The 15,307-nt window shown below is 52.9% G+C and overlaps 6 protein-coding genes across 6 annotated transcripts; 4 read left to right on the top strand and 2 right to left on the bottom strand.

Moving 5' to 3' along the window:
- Window positions 1-148: 148 nt before the first annotated feature.
- A1O5_08314 (D-3-phosphoglycerate dehydrogenase) lies at window positions 149-1,206 on the bottom strand (the record flags this gene model as incomplete). Its single annotated transcript, XM_007748897.1, has 2 exons — window positions 149-655; window positions 706-1,206. 2 exons carry the CDS (start codon window positions 1,204-1,206, stop codon window positions 149-151), a joined length of 1,008 nt encoding a protein of 335 aa, XP_007747087.1.
- Window positions 1,207-1,903: 697 nt separating this feature from the next.
- A1O5_08313 (L-iditol 2-dehydrogenase) lies at window positions 1,904-3,161 on the top strand (the record flags this gene model as incomplete). Its single annotated transcript, XM_007748896.1, has 2 exons — window positions 1,904-1,963; window positions 2,025-3,161. 2 exons carry the CDS (start codon window positions 1,904-1,906, stop codon window positions 3,159-3,161), a joined length of 1,197 nt encoding a protein of 398 aa, XP_007747086.1.
- A 483-nt stretch (window positions 3,162-3,644) lies between these two features.
- Window positions 3,645-4,618, top strand: A1O5_08312 (uncharacterized protein; the record flags this gene model as incomplete). The annotated part of the gene is made up of 2 exons (XM_007748895.1): window positions 3,645-4,070; window positions 4,127-4,618. 2 exons carry the CDS (start codon window positions 3,645-3,647, stop codon window positions 4,616-4,618), a joined length of 918 nt encoding a protein of 305 aa, XP_007747085.1.
- A 1,977-nt stretch (window positions 4,619-6,595) lies between these two features.
- A1O5_08311 (uncharacterized protein) lies at window positions 6,596-9,001 on the top strand (the record flags this gene model as incomplete). The annotated part of the gene is made up of 1 exon (XM_007748894.1): window positions 6,596-9,001. The coding sequence occupies one exon, from the start codon at window positions 6,596-6,598 to the stop codon at window positions 8,999-9,001; it is 2,406 nt and encodes an 801-aa protein (XP_007747084.1).
- A 919-nt stretch (window positions 9,002-9,920) lies between these two features.
- On the bottom strand, window positions 9,921-11,174 carry A1O5_08310 (cytochrome P450 oxidoreductase; the record flags this gene model as incomplete). The annotated part of the gene is made up of 2 exons (XM_007748893.1): window positions 9,921-9,999; window positions 10,066-11,174. 2 exons carry the CDS (start codon window positions 11,172-11,174, stop codon window positions 9,921-9,923), a joined length of 1,188 nt encoding a protein of 395 aa, XP_007747083.1.
- Window positions 11,175-13,016: 1,842 nt separating this feature from the next.
- On the top strand, window positions 13,017-14,303 carry A1O5_08309 (uncharacterized protein; the record flags this gene model as incomplete). Its single annotated transcript, XM_007748892.1, has 1 exon — window positions 13,017-14,303. One exon carries the CDS (start codon window positions 13,017-13,019, stop codon window positions 14,301-14,303), a length of 1,287 nt encoding a protein of 428 aa, XP_007747082.1.
- Window positions 14,304-15,307: the final 1,004 nt, after the last annotated feature.

Genomic DNA, 15,307 nt, shown 5'->3' with positions numbered 1-15,307 from the left:
AGCGGGTTGTGGGCCGCCCTTCAAAGGACCTGGCAAGACCTGGTACGCTCTACCAAGTATATCCAAATTCATCGTTCCAAGTCTGCCTGCCGAGCTGTGCACCTTTTATCATCTATGTCTATCCTATGTAGAACCTTGTTCATTTCCATCATAAATGCTCGTTCAGCTTTCCTTTCTGCTCCGCAATGGGTGTCAACAGAGACCCTTGATCCACCGCGTTCTGCAGGTTCTGCAACACCAACAACTCCATCTCCCGCTGTGTCTCGTAGGTACTGGTGCCAATATGTGGCACGATAAAGACGCTCTCATTCTTCAGCAACCCTTCCTCCACCTTGGGCTCCTCTTCGAACACGTCTAACCCCGCTGAAAACACCTTGCCGCTCTCGAGCGCTGCCACCAGGTCTTTCTCGTTGATCAGGGCTCCTCGAGCCGTGTTGACTATGACCACTCCGTCCTTCATTTTTGCGAATTCGGGCGCAGATATTATATGTCGCGTCTTGGTGTTGAGAGAGAGATTGAGGCTGAGAACGTCGGACTGCGCGAGTAATTGGTCGAAGCTGAGGTATGTCGCATCGCCCTCGAGTTCTTTCGGCAGGCGCGTTCGGTTGTGGTAGGCAATCCTCATTCCAAATGCTCGTGCTCGGTGAGCCATTGCCTGGTTTCAGTCAGTTGGGCAATTCACACAGGCGATGCTGGCTCGCTTACTCTACCAATGCCGCCCATTCCCAAGATACCGAGCACTTTGCCCTTTGGATCGTGTCCGAGTTGGGCCTTCCCCCGCCATTGGCCTTCTCTGATCGCCACCAAAGGCACCCATGCCAGTCTCAGCGCGCCCAGCATCAGGAAGATGCCGACATCAGCCGTGGCGTCATCAACGGCAATCGGGGTGCTGGATATCCGAAGTCCCCTTCGGGTGCAAGCGTCCACATCAATATTGTCATATCCGGCCCCGTTGTGGCAGATGTATCGCAGAGACCGGGGCAGGACAGAGACCAGCTCTTGATCAAAGAGACCTGTTTCTGATGTGGACTGGTTGGACCGATAGAGAGCCACTACGTCGTCGTACTGGCCGGCCCTGCAGTTGGAGAGGAATTGCTCGCGGGTGCCCTTTCGGAACTCTTTCAGATTGTATTTCGAGCCCAAGCCTTCCCACTCTTTATTTATGTGTGCCAATCCTCCGATCAGGAGAACGGTAGGTTTCGACATGATTGTAAGAGACTTGTTGAGGGACGGTCGCTGAGGGAATACGCGGCTCAGGGAAACACTCGTTGACAAAGCGTTTTGTCGAAAGCAGGATGACAGGGCAAACATGACCAAATCCTAAAATCCATTAAAAATTTATTGGGGATATATCTCTCTCAGCGTCACTGGGTGCAGCGAAAGTGATGGCGGGCATTCCGTCGGCTTTTGAAACTGCGAACATCGCAATCCCATAGACAACCCCCCTCGTGGTGTCGCCGTTAGTCACCCCGCACTTCAATTGCCGCTTCGTGTATTTCACCCCCACACACATCCTCTGACTTCTTCCCAATGGACCAAACTGTGGCATGCTGGGCCATAATGGTTCAGGGTCGGAGTCTCCCTCGACACTCGCCGAAGATTCCTCGAATAGACTTGATCCAGCGTCGGAGAAAATCCCGTTCCAACACCCCCTTCAGAAAAACGGGGCACGGCACTGCCTCATGGATGCTATGGTGCCTTTGCGGGATCACTCTTAAGAACACTGTAGTCATCTCTCGTACAGGTTTCACTGGTACAGCTCAACCCGTCTCTTCACTCAATGTTTTACTGTTGATGTGGTCGAAGCAGATATCCTGTTTCATTTAAAGGTTCGATAATCCTCCGTGCCAGCAACCGTCTTTTCGTCCAGGAGCAGAACCAGGCAAAATTCGATTCAGATGAAATGGCATCTACAGAAACTGTCCAGGCCTTGGTTTTACACGGTGCAAAGGACTTGAGGCTGGTAAGCAACCCGGTTACTCTTGCAAAACAAGTGCGAAATTGACATAACTGTGCTCGTTCAGGAGACGAGACCACCACCTGTGCTGCAACATGGGGATGTCCAAATAGCAGTCAAGGCAACAGGCATCTGCGGTTCAGACTTACACTACTTCAACTTGGGGCGCAACGGAAATTTTGTCGTTCAGTCGCCACTCGTCCTTGGCCATGAAGCATCAGGCGTTGTCACTGCGGTTCCTGACGCCACGAATGGGGACAAGACTGCCGATGTCGCTTCACCGAATCTCAGGGTGGGTGATAGAGTGGCCTTGGAAGTCGGTTTCCCCTGTCGCTCGTGCACCCAGTGTAGTACTGGTCGATACAACCTGTGTTCCAGGCTGTCTTTTCGATCTTCTGCAAAGACATTCCCTCACACCGACGGGACGCTGCAAACGGTGATCTCACAACCAGCCAACATGTGTCATAAATTGCCAGAGAATGTCACTTTCGAACAAGGTGCCCTCGTGGAGCCCTTGGCCGTCTCACTACACGCGTTGAACCGCAGTCAGAGTGCAGGGTCGGGGGTTGGAGTGCCTTTGGTGGGCTCAACCGCCTTGGTCCTGGGCGCGGGCGCCGTGGGAATGCTGACTGCTGCAGCATTGTCAGTCGCTGGAGTATCCGAGATTGTCATAGCAGACATCGATGCCCCGAGATTAAAGATCGCCGCAACGCTGGGTGGTGGCAAGTTTAAGTTGAAGACTTTCCTCCTTCCCCGGAAGTCCCCCGCCTCAACGATTTCAGAGACTCTGGCGGAAGTCCAGGAACAGGCGGCGGAAATCTGCAAGTCGGTAGGAGTAGAGGCCGGGTTTGACCGCGTGTTTGAGTGCACAGGAGTTCCATCGTGTGTCCAGATGGGCATCTATGCAGCCACAGCAGGCGGGAAGCTCATCCTAGTTGGAATGGGCACGCCAATTCAGACACTGCCTTTGGGTGCGGCTGCTCTGAGGGAAGTGGACATTATCGGTGTGTTCCGATATGCCAACTGTTATCCTGCGGCCATCGCACTCTTTGCCAGTGGCCAGTTGGACGGTGTTGCCGAGGACCTGGTCTCCCATCGGGTGGCACTTGCGGACGGGGAGAAGGCCTTCAGAATTGCTACTAATCAAGGGCGGGAAGGAGAGGACGAGGGGAGGGTACCTGTCAAGGTGGTGATCACATCATAGTGACCGCATCCGTGTCTTACCTATTTTGCGAAAAGTTCTGTACCGGTACATTGGGTCAAGTGGGATGGGATTCGCTTCAGGCATTCCATCTACGGCGCGTCGCGTTCCGAGGCGCGGACCACTTTGAGCCAGAAGCTACACAAAGAAACCGTCCGCAAATGGATGTGGCAGATAAAATCATGGATGGTTCTCCAACGGCCACGATGATGCTGCGGACTCTATCACTGTGGGCACTAGCATGAGAAGGAGAGGAAGATATCCGGCGCAAGATGTTGCCTAGTCCTCGTGTCCTCGCCAATTTGGCCAACAGATTGTGTTTGGGGATGACGTCAAATCTACGATTGCGCATTTGGTTGTACCAAGCGAGCAGGCGAGCAAGGTAGCTCATCCGCTGTCGGTCTTCAACCGGCATCTAAAATTACAGTCAATTCCTGTTCATCTGGCTGACTACTTTGACGCACACAATTGCCTCCAACAGCAGACATGACGACACGAAAGATCCTCGTTACCGGTGCCACGGGCAAGCAAGGCGGCGCTGTCGTCAAAGCGCTGCTTGCGAACCCTCCTCCTTTTGACTACGAAATCCTCGCTGTCACCCGCAAGACCACCTCCAATGCAGCCAAAGCTCTAGCCTCTGCGCCTCAAGTCACCCTCGTCGAGGGTGACCTCAATGATTGCACAAGCATCTTCGCAAAAGCCGGAGGCGTCGGCGCGGTATGGGGCGTCTTCTGCGTCACATTACCCAATCTCAAGAGCAAGGTAGAGGAACAGGAGGCACAGCAGGGGATTGATATGGTGGACGCCGCCATTGCGAGCAAAGTCAAGCACTTTGTCTATACCTCTGTGGATCGCGGTGGCGCGGACAAATCTGAAGTGGATGCCACCTACGTGGCGCACTTCGTATCCAAGGTGTGTCGACGCTGCGTGCGATCAGAATGCACGCGACAATACTGACGACGTTCCAGTACAAAGTGGAGAAGCATCTAAAAGAAAAGGTCCGCGGAACGGACATGACCTATACCATCTTGCGCCCGACGGCATTCATGGACAATCTCAACCCAAGCCTTCCCGGTCGCATCTTCGCTGCCACCTGGCATACTTTAGGAGACAAGCGGCTTCAGTTGGTCGCAGTAAGGGACATCGGTGTCTTGGCCGCCAAAGCATTCGGCGCCGCGGATACAGAAGATTACAAAAACACGGCAATCAGTCTGGCTGGGTGCGACCTGACCCAAGCCGAAGCCGAGGAGATATTTTGGAAGGTATTGGGTCGACCCATGCCGCGCTCATACGACTTTGTGAGCGATTTTCTCCTGTATATGGTGCCGGAAGCGGGCACGATGGTTCGATGGTTCAAGGAACAAGGATACGGTGCCGATCTGGAACAATGTCGACGACTGAACGAGAAGATGCTGGACTTTGAGGCATACCTGCGCGAGGAGAGCGGCTTCAAGCGGTAAAGGTGGAGGACAATTAAACCAACTGTCATCGATCTTCAACACGGTTGGTGGGCGGAGGAGACATCTCATCTCAATCAGCGTCAGCATGGAGTCTGGAGTTGGAGTCCGGGGCCAAACTCTCCATTCAGCTTCGTCAGCGGGAGGATTGTGGGAGCCTTGGCCATCTGCCTTCAATCTGTCTTTGTATCACCAGCTTCGACTACTCACTCCATCCCTACGTCATTCCAGGACCCCAAGACCGCCGGCAGATCCAGTTGGAACGGGGCGAGGAAGTTTGGATACGCGGAATGGACCATAATTAGTATTGGGAGCTTAAGCTTTTGTCATCTGTCCTTGGGAAATATATCTGTCGCACCACCCCGATGGCCAAACAGAGTGAATTGTACGATGGATTTGTAGTATTTCTGGCAGCATGCCCTTCGGAAAGCAACGTCCCTCCGTCTCTCCCTCTCCCCCCACCCCTCGTGCATGTCATGCAAAGAAGGTCGTGTTTCGATTTGGAAAGACTGGCCGAGAACCAAAGGTCAAGGTCGAGGTCAAGCTTCAGGCGTGGCGTAGTTGGGGGTAAAGCAAGCACCTTGTTCATGCAGCCTTCAGGGCCGAGCTGCAGGAACGCGAGCCTCAAGGTGCATGATTGGCTGGTGGCGTAATTTGGCGAGTCGCTAGACCGGAAGCTGAAACACACGCTACTGTTTGATAAGTGACCACCTTTCACCCACCTTCGCCCGCCTTCACCCACCTTCTTTCCCTCGTCGCCTTATCGTGTGTCTCCCGTCTTTTCCGATCCCTATCACTTACCTCGTGGTCCTCGACATGACCAGCAGTCTGAAATGAAAGGGGTCACAAGGGACCTTTCTTTTCTTGGTTGTGTGCCATCAGTGAGTGAGTGATGTCCTGCGCGTTTAGAGGTGTCTGTTCCTGATGCTGTTCCACTCACTTCACTTTCACTTCAACTTGTAGCGCGTGGTGCAGGTTGTGTTACTGCCTCACCCTGGTGAAGGTAGTGAGGACAGTTGAACCATACAGTACCCAGGCAAGACACTTGTCTACGAGGTACTACTGGCTACCAGCACATTCACAATGCCGGTCGCCTCCTTTGCGCCCTAACCGGACGGGGGACTCTCTCCACAAAGCTTCAATCTCAAGGTTAATGCGCAAGATCGTCCCAAAGAAAAGTCCCGCACCAACCACATCTGCACCGTCCCGGGCCATGCGAACAGGGTAAGGGCAAGCTCCAAGCTCCTGAAACGCCATCTCCGTCAGATCCAGACCCTTTTCCCTGCGTGGAGGCAGCATCGCGGTGGCTTGGTGGCTTGTCTGTCCTATCGATGGCCCAAGGCAATGTCTATCCCACAGCCTTGACCCCGGAAAGGGGAGAGTTCTATCGAGTCCATCCACATGGATCAAGGCTGGTTCCATGATCCATCTGCCCCCTTGCGCTTAGATGCCGATCGAAATATTCCCATATCCATACTCCACTCGCTCATCTGCTGGTTCGCAAGCTCTTCTTGTTCTTTCTCTTGTCTCGTGCTTTTCTGCCTGACCCTCTGGTCGTCCGCTGCCCCAAGGTGAAGTCGCTCGCTTATCGACCTGCCGTTCCTTACCATTGTTCTCATGACCAGACAAACAACAATGCTTGCGTCGGCATTGTAATACTGCTTTGTCCCAGAGATCAATGTGATCCCATTGTCACTCCTTTCATCCTCACTGCCTTTGTTTGTTTGTTCTTGACACTCCTTTGTCACGGCCGTGCCGGTCCATTTGCTTTTCTACCACCTTTTTTTGCGCTTCGACAAGTTTCGAGCCACCAATCCTTTCAGACAATCCGTACTCAGCGAGTACCACACGGTCCCTTCAAAGAACTCAAATCTCTTCCCAGATTACACTCTTTGCGGATAAGCCCCATCCCTTCGACGATTACTCTTCTTGCTGGTCATCAGAAGCATTCACCTCAACCAACCCGAAAACTTCTTCATTATGCCCATCAAGTCAATCTTCAGCAGCGCCCTCGTCGGGTTGCTTGCTACGATACCTCTCACATCAGCGCACACGTGGGTCGAACAGTTGATGGTTATCGCTCCGAACGGGACTTTGGTAGGACAGCCAGGCTTTGCACGCGGGAATGTCTTGCGCGGTACTCCTGGATTCAGTGATCCCACCATGGTCAATCTCATCCCACCGGATGGGCGTCCCATCAACCAAATCCAACCCAGCGATCTCATGTGCAAATCCTCGCAAACCTCTCAAACCCAAACCGACGGTTCTCCGAGACTTCAGGCGGCTGCTGGAGCGGGTGTTGCGCTGCGATTCCAAGAAAACGGCCATGTTACTTTGCCAGACAACCAGCCCGGCAAGCCCCCGAATCGAGGCACAGTCTATGTTTACGGCACCACTCAAGCTAGCCCGGATGACTCTTTCCTCGCCATCCACCGTGTTTGGACTCCTGATGGCACAGGCGGTGATGGTCGGGGTCGCCTTTTGTCCACTCGCAACTTCGACGATGGTCAATGCTATCAAGTGAACGGCGGTCAAATCTCTCAACAACGTCAACAAACGTACAAGCATCCTGCCGATGATCTGATGGGCCAGGATCTTTGGTGCCAGCAGGACATCCAGATTCCAGCCGATGCACCGTCCGGTCAGCCGTACACGCTCTATTGGGTTTGGGATTGGCCCACCTTGCCAGGCACTCCGGGTTTCCCCAATGGCAAGCAAGAAATCTACACCACCTGCATGGATGTCGACATCGTTGACAGTACCGGAGTGGATTCGGTCTCCAAGGCACAAGTCGGCTGGGAACAAGGCCAACCCCTTGACAATGCTGCCGTGTCCGCTCAAATGACCGACCTTGCCAATCCTACTGCTGTCACAGGTCAGACTATCCCCTTCACCAACGTGCCCACGACTTTTCTTACGCAAACTGTATCGCCGACGCCTACCACCCCCGCGCTGACTTCTTCTTCCACAGGTTCCACCATTGCCTTCTCTGCCTCAGCGACAGGTCCCGTTTCCGGCGGTGCAAGCGAAGCTAGTGTCTCCGCTGCCACAGCGACTGAGACGGGTGTGCCTGCCTTCCTGAGCGTTCACGTAGGTTCGACAGCTGGACCAGGCATCGAGACCCAAACCTTCAGTGTCATTCCCATCGGCGTGTTCACCACTACTACTGATGCTGCCCAGTCGCAGCAGAGTGGTGGACGTGGCGGCGAGGGCAACAACAACGGTAAGTCAGCCCTCCCGTGGATCTTCCGCGTACTTGCCAAATGGTTGGAGAGCCTAGCTGCTGACTCTGGCTCCTCCTTAGAACCCCAAGTGACAGCGGCTCCAAATGCCGCCGGCAACGTCGCCGTGGCGACTTTCACCGAGTACGAGTCCGTCTTCGAAACCGTCTACCAGACAGTGTATCAGACGCAGTACACCAAGCGAAGCGCAGGTGAGTCATACTATTCCACTGCCTCTGAGTCTGGGGACGACGATTATGCCTCCCCTACGACGTCTGGATACACCCACGTTCACACCCACTCACATTCTGCCCACTGCTTCTGGTGCCCATCTGGCTCGGCATATCCAAAGTTCACTCATCCTAGTGGTCCACCGCCTTGGCTCAGTGGCGCTTGGGCTTCCAGGACTCAGTGGCCTCATTCACATCCCACTGGCGGGGCGAGACAGAGCCACGGCAGCACCGAGTATGGCGGCAGGCATGGCTACGACAATGATGGCTCCAGCAACTACACGACCACTGCGACGGCTGAAAGCACAGTCACAGTCGCAAGCACATTGACTTTGACGACATATGTGCCCTCGGCTTCAGCCGCCGCCGCAGTAATTCCTGTGTCCCCGTTATCCGCAGTAACGGAGACAACCACGACTCAGAGCACAGTCATTCTCACCAGTGCATTAACATTGACGACATACATGCCATCCCCGTCTGCCTCTGCCTCTGCCTCTGGTGTTGCCGGCGCTGTCGCTGGCTCAGTCGAATCAGCGCCGTTATCGAGCAGTGCCCAACCCTTCCCACCTCTTCCCCTCTCATCTACCACAGACATGGACAGCAACCCTGCTCAGCCCACTCCGCTACCTTCCACCTCCTACTCCTCCACATCCACAGAGACCGTTACAGTCACAGTCCCCCTTGCCAGCACAACCTCTAGCTCTTCCTCTTGGCCCACACCATCACTTTCTAATACCGAGGGAGACCAACCGCTAACATTCACTCTTGTGCCCATTCCAGATCCTTCACCGACGCCTGCGCCCGCACCAACAGTTTCAACAGACCACGCCGTGTTCCGGCTCAAGGCGCGAAACCCGTTCGTGTGGCTAGGCTGGACTACGACGCAGAAGGCAGAGGCGACCCAGCGTCCTTCTTCTTCTTCTTCCTCCTCATGACGTGAAACGATGAATCTTTCTTGCAAGCTGGAATTTCAGAAACTGTTCGACACGACTGTACATTACCGGATCGCATCAACATGGACGGGAGAGGAAGAGCCGGGCTCCTCTTAACGAATCAGCGCATAGAGAAAAGAAAAAGAAGGGTCATCCACGGTACCCAATGCAGACCAGACCAGACCAGACCAGACCAGACCAGACCACGCCACTGAACTTGTCCGCCTATGAGCAGCCACACTCGTCATGATCTTTCCGCATATCTGCATCGCTTCCCGCGAGTCACATGGGTTGGACCGCGTGCATGGAGAATGTTGGTACGCGCGGGAAGGAGCTGGATATGGTGGACGATTTTTTACGTTCCCTGCATGCATGCCATGTACATGCCATGTAACTCTGTACTTACTTACTTTGCATATAGCACCGCTAGCTAGCACATATTCGCACATATTGCACATATGTCACATATGCTACATGCTAAATGCCAGATGTTTACAACAAGTCTTCATGTCTACACGCTAAAGGTTCGTTGTTCATTCAATCATTAAAATTAATTTACTGAGGGTCTATTCATTAATGTGCAGGTATGTTCTACACTCCAAAATCAGCCCCCCCCCCCCAGATGCCAGATACTAGTTGATATGTGATTGAATTGAGAGGTCTGTCCTTCCTTTCGTTCCCAGCCCAGCCCACGCTTTCCGCCTAAACGCCCCACGGGGGATGTATGACGAGCCAGCCCAATCTGAAAAGCAAAGAGCAAGAGGCCACAGACCGCACCTTACCTACCTAGAGCCTATGTAGACACCGTTTTGTGATTATCATCCATCCACACTGTTGGCTTTCTATCGTTCCGAGACGTATTGTACAAGTAAACGTTGTTAACGGCTTCCGTGGATTGACCGGAAAGCGAAAGTGGCCATCATTAGGATGACTTGATCGGCTTTGTGTATTTGAGCTCGGTGCCCCACACGTAGTCCCAGAATTTGGACGTCACGCCGAATCTTGGACAATGTTAGCAATATGATTCATGTTGAAGGGGCTGAATTGTAGCTGGTTCGTGTACTTACCCAAGCTCGAAGTTCTGATAATGATGTGCCAAATGATACTTCTTCAAATCCCTCACGTAGGCGGGCAATTGATGATGATGCAACCAGTAGTGCGTGCAGTCGTAGCAGACGTAGCCGAAGATTCCACCGCTGAAGACAGTGACGGCGGCGTACCAGTTGTACCAGAACACGAAATGCGCAAGTTTGTAGAACGGTGGCGCCAAAATGAGGAACAGCGCCGGCGGCATGACAAGCCGATATTTGTCCATGGGCAGGTAATGGTGGATGCCGTGCAGGATAAAATGTAGAGTTAGGAAGAGCGGGTGATCGGGTAGGAAGCTGTCAATGTGAAACAGAAAGCGGTGCAGGAGATATTCAACCAGTGTCCATAAGAAGAGACCCAGACACCAATAGGCGATTCCCACGGCCGGATTTGGAAGGTTCATGATTCCGAGCACTGAGCCGTAGATGACTGGGGGCAGCCAAATGGTCGGAACCACGTACCAAGCAGTCTTACTGAGCGGCTCAAGGAAATTTCCAAACAGAGGCGCAGAGTCGCCACCCTTGTAGTGTCGCGGTCGGTGGACTTGCTCAAGGTAGAATTCTTTTGAGAACTTGCTGAAGATCATCTGCGGGAAAAGTGGCCGGTTCAGGTCGAGGAATTTATGTGTCTTCCAATCTTGATCCAGATCCGTCTCTTTTGAAAGATCATCTTCTGAGGACATGCCCGTCGACTCATAGAGCGGTCGAGAAGGCAGCTTTTCGGCTTGGACGCCATTGGCTCTCAGTTGTTGGTTGCCTTGGGCTGTTGCAGGCAATGGGACGACGTGGTCAGGGCGCGACGAGTCCACTGCGGTTTTGAGAACGGCATCTGTGGGTACGAAACCAATCAAACTCTCTTCCAGGATCTCATAGGCGGTCTCGGTGTGGAAGTGTGAGGCTTCATCTTCCAAGATTTCCTTGACGTCTTTGCCGGCATACTCGAGGATCAACTCGCCGCCACCAGGATGATCGTCGATAAAGTCCGTCACATCGAAAACACGTTCGCCGATTGTCACATAGCACGACTTGCGGCTGTTGTGTTGTTCCACCTCTGTGCGGGTGATTGTAGGGAGTGTTTTGCCCGGCATCTTGGGCCGTAGAAACAGGAGATTAGGGAGAGACTGACGGCGAGATGACAGGAGGAGCGAAGAAGGACCGGGCGCAGGATCAAAAGGGAGACCTGCAATTCAACAGCAGCGATGCTGACATGGAGAAGACGACGTGAGGGTAGGGAGTTTTATGAATGGTTGTGGTCTGCGGTTTGCCTCCTGTCAAATCTCAGTTTTAGTGGGTTGTCATTTACTTGTAGGGGGCTTATGGGGGCTTCCGCGGGTGGTACGCGTCAGTTGAGCGCCCAATGGCGCGGGTCGAGCTGGAGATGCAGAATCCCGCCGCCTTCCGCTGCCGCAGCTGCGCAGCCGAAGAAAGGTCACTCCACTGCCAATGATGATCACGTGGCAATGACGCCAGGCGGCTTACATAATAGGTTTATCACCACACTCGCCCACTCGCCCACCAATGGTGTCTACGGTGGGCCTTTGGAGCCTGAAGCGCAGCGAGATTTCACAGCGAGGACAGCTGGCTGCACAGTTTCACAGCAACAACAAATCCATCCAAAGAAAGAACAAGTGTCATCTCTGCCTTTTCGCCATTCTACCCTTCCCCGTCAGTGCGGAAGCCAATCCTGCCTCGTTCACCAAAGGAACAACCCGTCAACGCCGATGATCTCTGTCCCATCAGTTATTTCCTCTGCAAGCCGGTTCGCACCAGGGGTAATCATGCTCTATAGGACCGATGCGTCATTCACGTCTTGATTGACAGCCATCGAACTCAACGGTGAGGTGGCTGTCGTGCCGCCTCACGAGATTGAAACCCGTCGCCCGATGTGCCAGACGCGGAGGACGGGTCCCAAACAGCCGAGGAAGATGGTTCTGCCTCAACTATTGTGGCGTTAACTATCCATATCGGAAATGAACATTCGAAGTTACAGCCGGACAAGGGTCTGGTAGCAAGCACGATTGGAAGTTCTTCATCCTGATTGATGATGTCTATGTGTTCCTGGTAAGGCCATTCTTTGCTGCAGGCTGGATTTACCAACCCGTGACGCCAGTGTCCGACAATCTCGTATCTAAAGAGATAAACCTCATAAATTCACACTCAAGACCCTTACTGGAACGGGAATGTAGCTTGGGTGTATTTTGGTCATTATTTCGCTGTGCTACTTATTATTTTGCACAGGATCGCCGCCATTCAGGGTCACCCCTTTTCGATGGGCTCCCACCTTCACCATTTACGCCATTGGAGCGCGGCTATAGCTGGATGAGTCCTGGCTGAAGGTGCCCGAGACTGTCCGCTGCCCACCAAGGAAAACTGTCTCCGCGATGGTTTCTGGACTACAATGGCCATGGATCACAAGTACGGACAAGGCTCAAGGTCAAAAAGGAGAAAGAATGCCGAGAATCTGAACTCAATTTTCAAAGAGAACGTGCACGTAAAACAACAGCCGCATGCTGCGATCCATTGTATCCCATATTATGACAATCTATCGTCAGCCCTTTGCGGTAAGATTGGGACAAAGGCCGCGGCTTTTCGTCTTTGGTAAACTCAGGCAAAAAGCCTTTTTTTTAGGCCTTGTCCTTTGATCAAACATTGATCGCATTCATCAGCCCCATTGTCTCTTTGTGACAGCATCCTCGTCATACTTGTTTCTCATATATAGTCCAGCTGACATCCTTGCGCAGAGTAATGGTTCAGCTGGCATTCACTTCCTTTGCTTGATTTTAACCATCTTGTATCTTGCGCAGGTTCGCACTCTGGTTTTCGTTTGTTATTGCAGTTGTCCCTCTCAGCATACCAGTACAGAGCAAGGCCCTATGTATTAGCAGGAAGCTGTCAAAGATTTGTTCATGCAGATTAGCTCCTCCATCAACATGGTGGTACAGCAGCTCGACGCATTTCCAGAAGTTGTGATTTCGCTTCAAAGACTCTCGCTGTCCAACAGCACTAAACAATCTCCTTCGGGGTCCAACGAGACAGACTATGTCACATGGCCCGCTCCAGATGGATGGTACACTCCGCCCCAAGGACCTATGAATGAGGGGGAAGAACCCTTCCTAGCGTTCCAAGATCCATCCAAATCTCTTATCATCGAACGAACCCTGCTTCTGGACACCCTCCACGCGAGACGTCATGAGCGATCCCGATTCGAAGCTCTCTTGTCCCGTGTTGCCCATTCTGGCCACATCAAACACGATCAAGACCTGTCGCGAACACGAGCATCGGTCCCAGATATACTCGCCCTTAGTAGGGAATGCCGCGCTCAAAGAGGACTTGGTAACAAAGGCAAGTTACCTGGCTCGAAGGGGATAAATACTAACTATTGCTCGAACAGCAATGAACCTCAGCCAAGGGATATCTTAAAGGGGAAAATGAAGAACCGCTGTGCGAAAGGAGTCCAGCAGGCCTTGATCTATGAAAAGGAATTCGGCCTAGGTTTTCTCGACCGCACTGCTGATGAAGGTGAGTCAGAGCGAGGCCGGACTATGAAGCGTACACATCCTGGCGCATTCAATCGAGCAAAGGTGGTCGCGGCTCTTACGATGCTCCGTGAGACTTACCCAAGTGTTTACAAGGCTGGCCTTGTCGAACAGTTGAAGGCCTGCGAGGCTTCCGAGAAGACACCGAAGCAGAAAGTCACCGCGGCAAAGGCGAGTCAGCGAGCGACTTCACCAGGTAAGCAAACGTCTCTCGATGGCAACGAGACTGAGGAATTCTTGAAGCTTTCCAAATTCACAGATTCTTTCGCATCAGTCAAGGACAAGGCTTCCTCAATCCTTCGGGGTCTGGCGCGCAAATTCTCATGTGAAAAAAACGATCTCTCAGGCCACACGTTTGAGCTTGACAGTTTCCCTGTTTTTCTGAAGATCAACGACGAGATTGAGCGAGTGGTTGAATTGTCCAGATCTGCTGACCCAGGGTCTGCTTCGTCTAAACCTGGTTGGACGCGAGCAGCCAAGGAGTTCGCGATTGATGCAGGAGCCATATTTCCAAAAGAAAGTGGAATCTGCGGTGAACCAGCACATATAACTGCACCGGCTTCGGCCCAGGCACCGTGTGCTCAAGGCAAGGAGGCAGACCGGGTGACAACCGTCCGAATGTGCCGACCGTTCACTTCCCCACGTATGATTTCGGTCAAGGTGAGCAAAAACCACGCATAAGCACATGCAGTCACAGAGACTTGCGAGGCCAAAGAAGGATGTGGTTAAGGAACCGGAGGAAATGACCGTATTGAATCTGAATGGAAAGCCATCTCGTGCGCAAGCCGATATGGAGGCCCAACACCATCAAACTCTCAGCGAGCGCGAGGACAGGTTACTCAGTATGCTGAAAAGGCTGGATCATCAGGTATTTGGCGAGCATTATGTCTAATTGATTGACCCTCGAGATGTCCGTGGGTGCGAATGATGAGGCAAAGGTGAGTGGAATCGCCAGTAGTGTGACTGCATTCAGCGCCGCAAGTCCACAGATCGAAAAGTTGGATAAACTAGTGGACAACAAGGTAAGCTAACCAACCTTTTATTTCAAGTGCCCACGATCTCATTAAGTCTGCTCTCTAGGATTCCCAGATACGTTGCTGATGGTGGCATTCTTCACATGGGGCGGAGTGCCGTTGGGTGAGGACGCAGCCCCTGATGGGGTAGCCTTGTCGATGACTAAGTTGACTGACGGGGCAATCTCGCCATGCACTGTTTTGTGCATTACCATTGACAGCATAGCCTCGCTATTGGTGCATCTGGGTGGCATCCTCTCATATTTCTTCTTGATTGGTACTCCGCATCGGGAGTATGCTTCTTCCTTTTACCCTTGACTGCTGAGGAGTTCCACCTCATTGACCAACTTGTTCTCTGTTCCCAAAGTCTCCAGGAGTCGAGATTTTCTGGACATGACAGCCCGCTTTCAGACGTCCCCCAGTTCCAGAGTCGCATCCAAGGCGCCTTTTCGGCTTCTGAACTAGTGACGAAGTGCGTTGCGGGGTCAAACCACTCAACTAAAGCCGTCCGCGGAGTCTCGGAGCAGGGGTGGTACAGAGCCCACCTCCAGGATTTTGATCTCCAAATTCTTGTTGCGGGTGAAATCCATTATAATTCAACTCTCTTCCCTGTCGAAAGGACAGAAGGTAGATGCCGATCAGACCTGCGGGCGCAGCATCCGACAGATGCCT

Source organism: Cladophialophora psammophila (assembly GCF_000585535.1).
Source record: "Cladophialophora psammophila CBS 110553 chromosome Unknown aczJe-supercont1.13, whole genome shotgun sequence".
In the NCBI taxonomy this organism is placed as follows: Eukaryota; Fungi; Ascomycota; class Eurotiomycetes; order Chaetothyriales; family Herpotrichiellaceae; genus Cladophialophora; species Cladophialophora psammophila.
This window is presented reverse-complemented; position numbering and strand designations above follow the sequence as displayed.